Here is a 15,244-nt window from a genome sequence, read left to right on the forward strand (position 1 = left end):
AATAAAAAAAAAATGTGCCTTTCAGTATTAAACAGTATCACGAAACCTATTTAATTCTTACAAATACTATTAGGAAGACTAAAAAATGTAATTTAACTCAATTACATATACACTAATCTTACCAGAAATACAGGAAGTTGAAACTTGTCATTCAAAACTACAGCTTGTACACTACATGGTCCACAAAGTCGAGCAATGACTTCCTTACCAAAAAAGTTTGCATGGAATATAAACAGAAGAATTCCAGAGCCTAAATAAAAACAAACAGACAATGAAATCTCTCTATACACAAACTAATAGAATGAAATAAGAAGCCAATTCTCATACCATAATTTTCTTAGAAATCAATTTAAATAAATTCATCAGGAATAACAATGATTGAAAATCTAAAGGAAAACAATAAAAAGGGAAAAGGAAGGGACTTTAACTGATACCTAATCCCAAACTAGACTGCAAAACATAATCATCAAAATAATTTGGTATTAGTTTAAACTAGAGACATTAATCACTGAAACACATTAAACACACAATTTGCAGGGGAAAAAAAAAACTAGTAGTCGTGTTCAATAAATCAAACGAGATAAGATTTCACGATTTAACAAAAACTGCTGGGAAATAATTGGGGAAAAATAGAGTTTAGATGATGTCCTAGAGAGATGTGTAAAAAGAGGAAAAGGACACACACATGTACACACACAAACACACACACAGACACTGCTTATAGAAGTTCCTTTTATAGTGAACTGGAAAGGGGTGCCCATTAATTGGAGAACAGATAAAGACAGTATCACAATGTCTTAAGTGACAATATTACTCAGCTACAACACGAGGAATGACAAAAAAGACAGTTTTAGAGAAAGCTGGGAAAATTTTTAAGGACTGAAGTAGAATAAAATAAGCAGAACCAGGAGATTAATTTATACAACTAACTGTAAAGACAAACTTCAGAAGAATTAAAAACTCTAATCAATGCAATGATAAACCCAGATTTAGAGGCTCAGGGCAAACATAATTTGTTGATATGGCTAATGTGAGAATTTACTTTGCTGGACTATGAACTATGTAACCACAGGTTAATAAGACCTATCTTTTTTTTTTTTCCCCCATGACCAGCAGGAAATGGAAAGAAAGAAATTAAATTGCATTAGTTCCAGAATATGGCAAGGAGGATTTGTTAAAGTGATGATAGTGGGAAAAGAAAGAAAGAAGTGGATGTTCAAGTACTATGAAAGCAGAATCCTCAGAACTTGGGAGCTGAATGGCTAGAAATGATGAGAAAAGAGTCAAAAATAAAACAAGGAGAAAATATTTAAGAATGACCGTAGTGTTTACATGCCTAATTAGACACATCTCTTGCCCATGCCTGTGCAGATTTTGGATATCAAAAAAAGCAGAAAATATTTAAGAATGACCGTAGTGTTTACATGCCTAATTAGACACATCTCTTGCCCATGCCTGTGCAGATTTTGGATATCAAAAAAAGCAGAATAGAGAAAGACAGAAAAGCAGGTTATTGAAATCAAATTGTGTTTGTTCAAATTCAACAGTTCGCAGTGATATGGACCTTGGGTAAGTTACTTACTTCTTTGAAGATGAACTTCTTTATTTATAAAATGGGAATAATATTTAAACAACTAATTTCACAGGACAATTTTTTGTAAACTCTAAATTGTTCAATAAAAGCTTTGAACAAAAAGGGGCACTTGAATTGATCCTTGAAGAATACTACAGATGATGTCAAAAGCTGGAAGATGAGGAAAGAGACAGAAAGGAAAGATGTAATATTGAGTGTTGTACAATAATTCATCTCAATGGAGAATATACAAAGGGAGGACATATTAAATTGGAATGAAGTTTTGAAACCTAAATGTCTCTCAGAAGACTACTTCACCTTCTACTATGCTGTGAAAATACGCTCATTCACTTCGAGTTCCCTCTTCACAGTTTTAAAAACCTCAACATCAAATCCACTTTTCTTCTTCATTCCAGTCTCTGAGCTGGCCCTTTTCTTTGTCAACACCAACTTCTCCACACCACCCCTTGCCATTCTCTCCGTGACCTTGCTCTGTCAAATCACCTATTCTCTTTCACCTTCAATCTCTTCTTATTCACTGGCTTCTTCCCTGTAACAAATAAATGCAGCTTTAAGAACCCTTTACTTTGAGCCTTAGCCCCCTGAAACTAATATACTATTCCCTTTTAATCTGTCACATTCATTGCCTTCACTTCTTTACCACCCACTCATTTTCCATTTTGTAATTTGGCTTCCAATTCCATAAGACAGCTGCAACTGGTTTATTCTGAGATGATCAATGATATCTTAATGTCTACCACCAATAACCTTTTCTAATAAACAAAAGCCTTCGTCCTTCTTGACTTTTCTTCAGCTTTTGACACTACTGACCAGTTATCTTCTCTCTTCCTTATCTTACTGGTTCTTCTCATTTTCCTATATTCTACCACCAAGTATAACTGTCTTTGGCTTCTATACAATCAGTAAACATAACCTAAAGCAAGACTGCCAAATCTACATATTTAGTCCTCATCTTTTTCTTGAATTCAAGCTCTGGAAAATGAAGGAACTGATATACTACTGGCCCAGAATTAGGAAGACATAAATTCAAATTCTGCCTCAGACATTCACTAACTGTGTGACTTTGATCAGAATATTTACTGACTTTTTCAGTTTCCCCAACTGTAAAATGAGGATCATAACAGCATTTACCTACTAAGGTTGTGGTGAAGATCAAATATGATAATATTTGTAAAGTGATTAACATAGTGACTGGAATATAGTAGACAATCCCTTCCTCCTTCCTTCTCCACATCTATCATTTCTATCATCTTACAAGCATCTCAATCTCAATACATTCAAAATAGATGATCTTTAACCCTAAATTTATCCCTCATTTTCCCTTGTTTTGTTGAGAGGACCAACGTCTTTCTAATCATCCAGATTTACAAGTTAGCAGTTAAAATTTTAACTTCTGTATCTCCCTAGTCAAATACAACATCATCAATATTAAAGTCTTTTAATTCAACCTATAAATATGTTTCCTCACTCCTCTCATAGAAAACTACTTCATTCATCTCATCTCACTAACTGTGGTGAGCCTTCTAACTGTGCTTTCTCCCATACATTCTTTACAATATCTTCTTTTACACAGTGGTTAAAACAATTCTTTGAAAGTAAAGTTCTAACTATATTATTCCACTGCTCAAGAAATTGCAATGGCTCTCTAGTGCTTTGAGAAGAAAATAAAATCTATTTTGTTTTGATTGTTAAAGCCCTTCATAATCTAGATATAGCCTGCTTTTACTTCCCTCTTAGCATAGGAGAGTGAGGAGGGAGAAAGAAAAATGAGGTCCTAGAATTAAAAGACCCAATTTCAATCCTACCTCTGATATTATCATGGTCACATAATTTTAAAGGCCCCTTCTAGCTTTACACTCTTAGTAAAGATTAATTGTATTCAAACTGTTACTTTCACCCAGTTTAATTCAACTGGAATTTCAATATTGTAAAATATAACAAAAGTAATTTCCAACCTACTAGAACAGGAAACAAAAAAATTCATCTCCCAAGAAACCTTCCACTTAATGTAAAGTAAATCTACTTTTATATTTGTATAAAACACTTCAAATGTCCATTGCTCTTCAATATTTAGACTTGTATTGTCGAACCAGTTTAATAGTTTTACATACATATATAGGGAGCGGGGAAGAGAGGGGGTGAAGAGGGGGGGAGAGAAAAAGGGGGCAAAAGAAAGAGGGAAGGGAGAGAGAGAGAGGGGAGAAAAAGAGGGGAGGGAGAGAGAGACAGGGAGAGGGAAAGAGAGAGGGAGAAGGGGAGAGAGAGGAGAGGAGAAAGGAGAGAGGAGAGGGAAGGGAAGGAGAAGGGAGAGGGGAAGAGATGGTGTACAGAGCACTGACCCTGGAGTCAGGAGATCCTGAGTTAAAATCAACCCGCAGACACAATACTTCTTAGCTGTGAGTCCCTGGCCAAGTCATTTAAACCCAGTTATTTAAAAAACAAACAAAACAAAACAAAATAAAACAAAAAACCCAGAGATTCACAGATATATATATTGTAATTTGCATTTCTGATATTGAAATTTTATGTTGTTGCTATGTTGTAACAATGATTCACACAAACCCAATGAATGTCAAACCTGGGGTTAGTCTAACCCTGTAATTACAGATAAAGAAACTGAACTCCAAAGAGATGAACAGATTTATACAATTACCTAAGGACAGAACTAGAGCTATAAAACTAATTCCCAAGATTCTAGTTCTGTCCCTAATTGGCTCAGAGTGAATGTAAATAGCAGTTTTTTTCCTTCTGTTTTGATCAGAAACCCAGAGGGGGTCTATCCCTTTCAGATAGTTTTGTTTTATTTTGTTTTTTTTAGACTAGGTAAAAGGCCATTCTCTGCCTCATTTCTTACCTAGTCTTAATCACTGATAAGGCATTGTCTCATTCCAACTGAGACCTATTAAAAATCTTAGCTTAAAAAGGCCAAGTTGATCTATTGCATCCAAGTTCATTTTGATCTATACTTGGTCACTGGACCCAGATAGGAACAAAGGAATGAGTGAGGCTGATGATTTTGCACAATTCTCCCTTACTTCCATCTGATTCACTTACATGTCACATTATCACCTCCCTGATGTTATGGTCCTTTTTTAAGAACAAAAGATAAATAATAATTTGCCTTTTGCTTGGTATGTGCCCTTACTTCTGTCCCTTAATAACTCTAGCCATCTTTTACCTCCAAAAGGAGGCTTTTCTTGTTCCTTTGTAATTATTAGTGGTTTCTTCTCCTGTCCCTTATCTCAATTATTTAGTATTAAATTATGTTCTCCTTTGTACCTCTAGTAGATTGGAAGTTCCAGAGCAGTGTACAATGTCTAGGACCATAATACATTTTTAGTGCAATAAATGCTCATTGACTTGCTGACTTTGTATCTCTGGTGGCGTGGCTTATTAAATACTTCTTGAATTGAACAGATAAATGAAAGCCCTAAATTACAGGTGAAGAACATGAATTTTTGAAAAATTTAAGTGAATGTGTCAAAAAATCACAATCACAAAGATGAGAGAGATGAAGGGAGAGTATAGAATGCAATATATATTTTTCTAGACATATTCAACATGGAAACTGAGTTGGACTGACTATACACATTGTAATGAGTTTTCTTTTTCTTGTATTCTTAACTGGGTGGGGACAAGTAGGCTGCTGTTGGGAGTAAGAATGAGAATGTGGATCTTGGCTGATTAAAACAAAATAATTTTTTTCAAAAGAAAAAAAAATTAAAATAAAATAAAACAAGATACATAGGAGGGGGAATGATGGCTGGAATAAGGTGCTAGAGAAGGTAAAAGAAGACAGAGCAATATCTTTTTCTGACAGGAGAAAAAAAATGATTAATAATGCTCACAAATTTTGAAGAATGGAAGAGGGTAACTGGGCAAATTGCCATTAGATAGTTTCAAACTCAGTGATGCTAGAGACTATTTTCTGTAAGGAAGGAGGCAGTTAGGGACTTAAAGAGAAAGTAAATGATTTTAAATACTTGCTATCTGGAATAAGAAAGGAAATCCTTAAGAATACAATAAAAAAGAATATATAAAATCATGGGCAAATAGTAGTGATATCAAAAGTTTTAATTAAGGTACCATAAATTGCCACAATAAACAATTCACTCTCTCTTTCTGACTCATAGTCTACTAAATACATTTTTTTTACATTGAAACTGATAAAGAAAAGAACACAATTCTCACAAATCTAATCAAGTTTTCAACCAGTGATTTTTCTGCAATGAAATCAACAACCTAACTTCATTATTGGATTACTGTTAACACTTGAGAAAGACAAAAGAAATATGCCAGGTTTGTGTGCTACATCTCTATCCCTTTCACAGACCCAACAATATGTCCCACCTTCTTCCTTTGTGGAAACCAAAAAAAGTTGCTGCATTCTTGCAGTGTCTGTCTACCCAATGTGATGGCTAAAAAAGGCCTTTATTTTTCTGTCTGAGCAAAGGAAATTACAATATTACACATGTGGTGCTAGAAGTGACCTCAGAGCACCAAATCCAAATCTTTATAGATGAGCCTGATACTGAGATGTCAAGTGACTAGCCCAGTCACAGTGCCATTGTTGTTGTTTGTCCTTTGTTCTCTAAAAGGACCACAGTATCAGGGAGGTAATGCCATGACATGCAAGAGAGCTGAATTTAAGTGAGGAAGGTTGGGCAAGGTCACCTGCTTCACTTTCTCCTCCAGAACCATCTGGGTCCAGTGGCAAAATATAGATCAAGACAACTGGAGATGGTCCTGGATGCAATGGAAGATCCTGGTCTTTTTAAGCTAAGATTGCTATAGGAGCAATCTGCTAGTGACTGTTAGGGATCTAATTCTGACCAGCAGAACAGATCCCTTTATGTGAGAGAAAGATAATGATACAAGGAAACCGAGAGGCAGTTGTATTCTCTGACCCCTCTTCTCCTCTTCCCTCTTGTCTCCAATTTATTCCATTCCCAATTAACAAGGAACATCTGGGTCAGTAAAGACTGCTTTGCAATTCCTTCAAGTGTGTTATGATTCACAGCTGTGGGGGTTTTCTGCACTTAGGCATGGTCTTTAACATAAGATCTTCAATAGGTCTCAGTTTGACTGAGATGTCATAAGAACAAGTCAGGTCTGCCTGAGCCTAAGAGCAGCACTGCCTGGCTATCTTAATTAACTGATGCCAAGCTGTGTTTTGCCTAAAAATGACTTAAAGTAGATTGGGCCTTATCAAGTTTGGTAGATTCATTTCTTGGTACCAATTTTACCCTTTAAAAGAACTTTTTCTTTCAGCCTGTGTGTACAGCATCACTGTTCTCCCAATGAGATGTGCTTTTAATTTCAAAGCTATTTTGTCATATTGGGCATTAGTCAGCATTTTTGCACTAATTATCCTGTATAACAAACTTGATACTATTTGAAGACTGCTATCATTGACATCAAACTTTACTCATTGGCAACCTAAACAATGTTTAAAGAATGCAAGTCAGATTGCATATGTTTGGAAAAATTAAAAATTAAAAAAAAAAAAAAAAAGGATCTAATAAAGAATCATAGTCCCAAGCATTGGAGGGGTCCCTCCAATCCCTTCTGCACCCCGTTAGGTTTCTGACTTCAGACAGGGAAGGTTTCAGATTCTGGTTTCAAATAATTAGTCACAAATCTACTAAATAGGAGAAACCTGAACTTCTCTTTCCTAATGACAAAGTTTTAAATAGAAAGTGTAAACTGGATAAATGTTTAAAAAAAAAAAAAAAGGTAATTTTTAAAGATAATAATGAACATAATTTATTTTTTAAAAGGTGAAAATGCTGATTTAAGAATAAACAACAAAAAAGTAGGCAATTTAATTTCAAAAAACCTGTTAAATTAATCAATTCATTGAGTTAATGAAATGATTTTAAAATGCAACATCTATTCTGAAAATTAACTCAACATTTTACTGTTAGTTAATAAAAAGCTAAATCCACTATCTTGTTGTAATATGAAGACAATATTTTTTCCCCCTTTATTTTTCCTTGTTATTTAATTTCACTGGTATCTTTGGTCTATATATACCACCACCATTTCCAAAGTATCTTTTGGCCCTTTCTTCTCCATTTCAAGAAGTCCAACTTTTCCCATATAATAAATAAAATAAATTTTTGCTTTGCTGAAAATAAATAAAATAAATAAAAATAAATTTTTGCTTGTTGTTCAGCAAAAATAACCAACACTTCAACAAATTCCGACACTTTTTCTTTGTATGTATGTTTATATCTATGTATATATGTGTGTGTATATATATATATATATATATATATATATATATACACACACATATAAAACACATACACTCATATACATATCTATCTATATCAATCTTAACTATTTATATGCATGTATACACATTCCCACATCTATAAAAAGGGGAAAAGGAACATTTTCTCATTTCTGCTTTAGGGATAATTTGGTCATTAAAATTATAAATGAATGAATTTATAGTATCTATTAAGTACTTTCTATGTGTAAAACATTATGCTAAAATATTGAGGATACCAATAATAAAGTTTGTTCTCTAAAAGCTCACAGCCTTATGGGGAAAACAACACATACAGATGCATTATGAAGCATTCTGTTTCATTTTTTGATTCTTTCCATCTGTATTGTAGTTATCATACACGGGACATTCCAAAAATCTTAGTGTAATTTTAAGCTTGAATAGCTTAAAATCATGAATATTATCTTCTGCTTACTTCATCGAGTCAGTTCATCTAAATCTTCCCATGCCTTTTTGAATTCTTCATATTCATCATCTCTTACAGTTTATTAATATTCCACTATATTTATGTCCCACAATTTGTTTAGCCATTCTTAATCAATGAAAATCTACTTTGTTTCCAGTCCTTTTCAACAAGAAAAAAAAGCTGCTGTGAATATTCTGTCACATATGAAACCTTGTTTTTCTCTTTGGTGTCCTTGGGCTTTACTTCTAATAGTGGATCACTGAGACAAAGAGTATAGCTTTTTGACCTTGGGTTCTTAAAAGATAATACAATCACTAACAAGTTCTACAAAGCTGGAAATGGAGACCATAGGCTATCAGTTATTTCTTGTTCTCCCTATAAACAGTCATCTTGTCTTTTTTTCATATATTTCTCTTATAATGTCTTTTATAAGCTTTATCTGTATAATTTCTTCTCATTTGCAACAGACTATAGCCTGCTCACACCTACCATGTCCCCTCTATTGATTATTGGGTAATACTTGACTTCATTTCTTTAAAAACCCTAGTGTATATGTAACAGTTATAAGCCATCATCAAAAAAAAAAAAAAAAAAAAATAGCAGTTAAAAATATAGGCCTTCCTTTCAGGGAAAAGTTTGGGGTTCTTAAAGAGAGCGTGTAATTTTCTAAAGACAACCCAGTCTGCTATATGTTATTGATAGAAAACTATGTCTACTGCCTAAAAACAATATAGCTATCTGCTATTTGCCATAAGGCTATCTCCCAAGAGACAAATTTTGGGGTAGAGTGGGATGAGTTCATGACTACTCATAAAACAAGTAGGAGGCTGGAGTTTTCATCAAAGGTAAGTCAATTATTCGACTCTGTTTTTTCCCTTTCCTCCTTATATTTCCCAGTGAGTTTTCAAGAAAATTCATCACCAGGCCTTTTTTATAGCAACTTGTCATTCATTTTTATTTTGTATTCTTCTTTAAACAAACACTTACTGGGCACTAACATGATGGCTGGCATTATTTTCATCATTCCTCCTTTATCTCAAGTGACATCTTCCATCTCCAAAAAGTCAAATAAACAAACTAAAGAAAAACTAACAATAATTAAATGTATAACCAAATATTGTGACTACTCAAATCCTGCATGTTTGTATCCTATTTATTTTTATTCCTCTGAACTATATAATGAAAAATTTTAATTATTTCAAAGTCCAATTAAAAACAATACCTAGAATTTATATGCTGATTTGCAAAGTACTTTATAAATATTATATCATTCGACTCTCTCAGCTATCTTTGAAGGTATTATTATTAGCATCCCCATTTTACAGATGACGTAACCAAAGCCAAAAAATATTAAGTGACTTGCTCATGGTCACATAGCTAGAAAATATCAGAAGATGGATTTGAATGCAGGTCTTCCTGACTCCAGGTCCTGTAATCTATCTACTGTACCATCACCTAGTTTAAATTTCACATTAAACTCTAAAAGATTTAAAAGACATATAGGAAAAATTCTCAATATAAACTGTGTTATTATCATTGTTTTTACAATAAAGTAAATCTCAACCCATCCATGCTCGATCTTATCTCTGCCTTCCCATAAAACTGCTAGTCTGTTTAATCAATGAGCTAGGGGCCTTCCTCACATTCTCTGGATTACAACGAAATCAAAAGCACGCACTAAGAGACAGTCATCAATTATCTCTCACTTTTACTGTAAATATGGCTTAACGTTCTTTTTTTTACATAATTTCTACTGCATAATTCCTCATTTACAATGTGTTGCAGCATCCTTATACTCACTATGCTCTCCACTGCCCTTTGCATGATCCTCAACTTCAATTCTTCAGAAAATACAATGGTCCACAACTCACAGATATGTAACACCACCAGAAGATAAACAATGTTTAAAATACAAAAGAGGGCCCTTCATTTCTAGTCAAAGAAATATGCAATGTCCCAGAGGCAATCCAACTTGCACTTTTTTTTTTCATCTCTAGACTGAGTCAAGTATCTATATTGTGTGTTCAAAAAGTATGTAACAATACACTAGGCTCCATGAATTTTTCATCTAACTGCAAATTATAGTCTGATGAAATATTCTTTAGCCTAAACTTCTTCCTAAATGAGAAAAATTTTTAAAAGTGATTATAGCTTTTATTTAGGAGGCTTTGAAATACTCTGAAGATTGAAGATATCAAAAATAATGCCATGTACAAAAAGAAATATCTAGAAGACTACATCATCTTTGTAGAATAGCTCTTTAATTTGGATTCCACAAGGGGTACTCTCCATTATGGTGGTACACATCTATAGCAAACCTATTCATTTTCAGCCTTAATAACCAGAAAAGTGTCAAACAGTAATTTCTGTTCCTATTAGTATGATTACGACATCATATGGGATGCAACTGTTAGAACAGACTGGTACTTTGCCACACAAAATCAAATGCTTTCTATAGTCAAAAAACAAGTGTCTACTCTTTCCTTAGATCTTTCAGTCAATTGCATGATTGTAAAAACATAGTCCCTGTATCCTTTATAGAAGTTGTTTGGCTATTCCAACATCTTTTTCAAGAATGTCCTCAATGCATGTAATAATAATTTTATAGGGAATATTGAATATGGATTAATAATTATCAATGTCATCTCAGTTGCTTTTTTTTTTGGTCTCAGTAAGGTACCAAATTTTTTCCATGCCTTCTATTATTTTCCTTTCTTAGATAACTTCATAATAAACACTCAAAATTATTCTACCTCTAGAATTGTGCTCTTTTGGTTATACCTAGTTTAGTCAACCGCCTTACTACTCTGTTTTATTTCATTTCTCATAAAGTATATACACCTAGAAATACCTTTGGGACTGAATTACAATATTAAATGACTGAGTCATTTAGGAAGATACTGTTCCTATAGGAAGATACCATGCATTTTTACTGCAATCTATAGTTTGTATAAAAGAAAACCATGAAGGGCACCTTCTGGTATATTCTGTGGTGGTTTGTAATTAAAATCAGTTGAAAAGTCTGGACCCTCACAAAGGCGGTGACATGCTATTGGAAACACAGGCTCTAGGAGGGCGAGCCGGGCTTCAAAATAATCCCTTATGGTTTCTTCTGCCACTCTTGAAAGCCTGAAAGAAGAAGACACAATCACCAATGTTAATCTGGATAAGTTTTTCTGCATTAGAATCCATTAAAGTTAATATTTTTAAAAAGTGATTGATGATTAAAACATGTTATTTAAAATCAGATTAATTTTCCATATTTCATATAGCATAGTTAAGTATTACTTAATAGTGAAACAATCTCTTAATAAAAAGATCTTCAAATTTTTATTATTTTTATCTCCTTAGTAAACTTTATCTGTTATTATTAGTAATAATACAGTAAAAACAGTGAAAAAAAAAAGTAATAATTCAGATTTTGAGAGGACTGAGGTGTTCTGAATGCTGAAGTATGAATACTAAAAGCAATCCAAATCTGAACAAAGCTATTCAGAAATTTAATTTATATATATTTACAAAGGATTTACTAATAAATAGCCTCAACAAAAGGAACATTTAAAGTTTAAAGAAAAACTTTTTAAGGCTTTTTAACATTTTTAAGGACTTTAGCAAACAGCCAAGTATATACAAATGTTAACTCCTGACTTCTTTACAAAGAGTCACCAAATCTAATCACTATAGCAGACCTTTTCGAAATTCTTGTCAAAATGATTGTACATGGAAGTAATGAAATCTTGTCTCTTTTAAATTAATTTTTATTTTATTTTTTTCTCAATTTGATATAAGCAAAAATAAACTTTAAAAAAATCTTTATGTCCATATTCTCTTCCTTTCTTCCTCCTCATCCCTATCCTTGAGAAGTTAAGCAATTTGACATAGATTATATATATACAATAATGCAAAACATTTCCAAAATAGCCATGTTACAAAAGAAATCAGATCCCTACCCCTGGAAAAACCCCAGAATGGTAAAGTTTTTAAAAGTTCATTTTATGTATTTTAACATATTTAACATGGATTGGATTACCTGCCACCTAGGTGAGGGGGTGGGGGGAAGGAGGGGAAAATTTGGAACATTAGGTTTTGCATGGGTCAAAGTTGAAAAATTATCTATGCATATGTTTACAAAATATTTACAAAATAAAAAGCTTTAATATAGAAAAAAAGTTCATTTTAATTTGTCAGTTCTTTCTCTGAGGTAAACAGCATTTTTCATCATATGTATTTTGTAATTTTCTTGGATCACTGTATCGTTGAGAATAGGTAAATCATTCATAGTTGATCCTGGTACAATGTTACTATTGTGTACAATAAACATTCTGCTGGTTTTTCTCACTTCACTTTGCATCATCAATTCCAGTAAATCTTAACTTTTCAAAAAGCATCCTGGTTCATCATTTCTTATAGAACAGTATTCCATCACAATTATATACCACAACTTGTTCTGTCATTTCCCAATTGATGGCTTCCCCTCAATTTCCAATTTTTTTGCCACCACCAAAAAAGAGCTGCTATATATATTTTTTTTTTTTTATATATATATATATATATATATATATATATATATATATATTTCTGTTTCTTTGATCTCTTTGAGATAAAGATCTATTAGTGGTATTGCAGAAAAGATTTTAATAGCCCTTTGAGAATAGATCCAGATTATTCTCCAGAATGGTTGGACCAGTTCAAAACTCACCAAGAGTGCATTGGTGTTCCAATTTTTCAAATCCCCTCATATAATCTGATAGGTTTGAAGAAGCACTTTAGGGGTGTTTTAATTTGCATTTCTCTAACCAATTGTACTTTAGAACACTTTTTTCATGACTATAACTAGATTTGATTTCCTTCTTCTATAATTGCCTGCTCATAGCCTTTGGTCAATCAATTGGAGAATGACATATTTTTAATAAATTTGACCTAGTTCTCTTTATATTTAGAAATGAGATTTACTTTCCTTCTAATCTTGGCTGCATTGGTTTTGTTTGTACAAAACCTTTGCAATCTGACGTAATCAAAATTATGCACTATACATCCCTTAATGCTCTCTACTTCCTGTTTAATCATAAATTCTTCCCTTGCCCATATATCTGAAAGGCAAAATATTCCATGTTTCTTTAGTTTGCTTATATCGCATCTCCCTTTATATCTAAATCACTTACCTACTTTTACCTTATGGTATATAAGGTGTGTGATTGGCCTATACTTAAATTTCTGCCAAACTGCTTTCCAATTTTCTCAGAAATTTTTGTCAAATAACGATTTCTTTCCCCAACATCTTGCATCTTTGAGTTTATCAAACACTAGATTATTAAGGTCATTTGTTACCATGTATTGTATACCTAATCTATACAACTGATTCACTACTCTATTTCTTAGCCAATACCAGATTGTTTTGATGATTACTACTGTAATCTAGTTTGAAATCTGGTACTGCTAAACCATGCTAAACTTGTCATTTTTTTTTCCCCATTAATGTCCTTTGATATTGTTGATCATTTGTTCTTCCAGGTGAATTTTGTCACAGTTTTTTCTAGTTCTATAATTTAATTTTATGATTTTTGTTGTTTCTGCTATTGATATGGTCAATTATGCTGATAGTTTTTCTAACACTAAATCATCTCTGCATTCCTGGTATAAATCTCACCTGGTCATGGTGTATGAACTTTGTAATAATCTTTGTCAACTTCTTGTTAAGTTTTTTATTTAAAAGTTTTGCATTTATATTCATTAGGAAAATTGTTCTATAGTTTTATTCTGTTTTGCTTTTCCTGGTTTGGGGATCGGCACCTTATTTGTGTCATAAAAGAAATTTGGTAAGACTGCTTATTTTTCCAAATATTTTATATAGTAGTGAAATTACTACACTAATTAGGTGTTATTTTCTTCAGTATTTTTTCCTGTTTCCTTTAATAAGCCGTTGACTCTTTTCATGATTTTCTTGCATCACTCTCATTCCAATTGTTCCTCTAAGTTATTTGATTCTTAAAATTCTTTTTTAAGTTTTTCTGGAAATTTTTTTTACCAATTCACTTTTTCTTTGATGTTTTGTTTGTAGCTGTTCTGAATCCATTTTCTTTCTCACATTTTGTTCACATTCTGATCTTCCTTATCACCATGGTAATTTTCTATGGTTAGGTTCTTTTTTTGTTTGTTCATTTTTTCAGTCTATGTTTTGTCTTTTATTTTATTGTTAAAGTAGTATTCTGCTCCCCAGTTGGAGGAGGCACTATTCTAAGTTTCAGATTTATTTTGCTGCTATTTTCAGAGCTAGTTCCAGGGGCCTATAGGTTTTCCATGCTTCCATGCTTGTTGTATGATTTAAGGAGAGATGTGGTCAATGCTCTCTTGGCCTGTACTCTGGTCTTTATCCATGAAGGGACCTTGTTCCACTGTAATCATTAGCTTTAGCACTCCTCCTAGACCTGGGACTGTGACTCCTATAGCCCCGCTTTCCTATAGCCACAATTGCTAGTGCTTCTCTCTGCCCTGGAATTGAGATCAGGGTCTTTATTCTCCCATAAGCAACCACAAGCAGTCCTCTCTCCACCATAGAACCATGACTAGGACCCATGTTCCCCACAATTACTATAGCTCTTTTTGACTGTGGGACTATGATCCAGAACTATATATGGGCAATGCAACAGAGCCCTAACAGTAGCAGCATAATATCCTATGCAGTCTCCTTCTGACCAGTTGTACAGCCATCTCCTCCCCACTCCTTCCCCCCCAGCCACCACTGTCTGTGGGCTGAGTTCCCAAAGCTGCTACTGCTGCCAATGAAGCTACCTCAATGCCTTCTGCTGGGCCTCTGTTCCACAATCTTCCCTGTGCTCCTGATAACCCCATCCCCACCAGGAACAGCCCTTTCCTTTCAACCTTTTCAGTTGTCTTGGACTGGAAAATTGTTTCAATCAACATTTTGTGGGTTTCACTGCACCAGAAT

At 33.4% G+C, this 15,244-nt stretch overlaps 1 protein-coding gene across 2 annotated transcripts in view; it reads right to left on the bottom strand.

Moving 5' to 3' along the window:
- Positions 1-15,244, bottom strand: part of MPHOSPH8 (M-phase phosphoprotein 8) — a 58,210-nt gene that overhangs the window by 4,898 nt on the left and 38,068 nt on the right. Inside the window, exons 11-13 of one of the 2 annotated variants that reach the window (XR_004233159.1) lie at positions 11,273-11,427; positions 1,892-2,123; positions 151-250 (exon numbers count right to left, since the gene is read on the bottom strand). Coding sequence is in view for 1 of the 2 variants with exons in the window: in XM_003764435.4 (XP_003764483.2) it covers positions 123-250; positions 11,273-11,427 (283 nt within the window). In the remaining variant the exon portion in view is untranslated. Of the gene's footprint in view, positions 1-122; positions 251-1,891; positions 2,124-11,272; positions 11,428-15,244 lie in introns of those variants that run through there. The other variant, XM_003764435.4, reaches the window with a different exon arrangement.

This window comes from Sarcophilus harrisii, chromosome 3, assembly GCF_902635505.1.
Source record: "Sarcophilus harrisii chromosome 3, mSarHar1.11, whole genome shotgun sequence".
Taxonomy (NCBI): domain Eukaryota; kingdom Metazoa; phylum Chordata; class Mammalia; order Dasyuromorphia; family Dasyuridae; genus Sarcophilus; species Sarcophilus harrisii.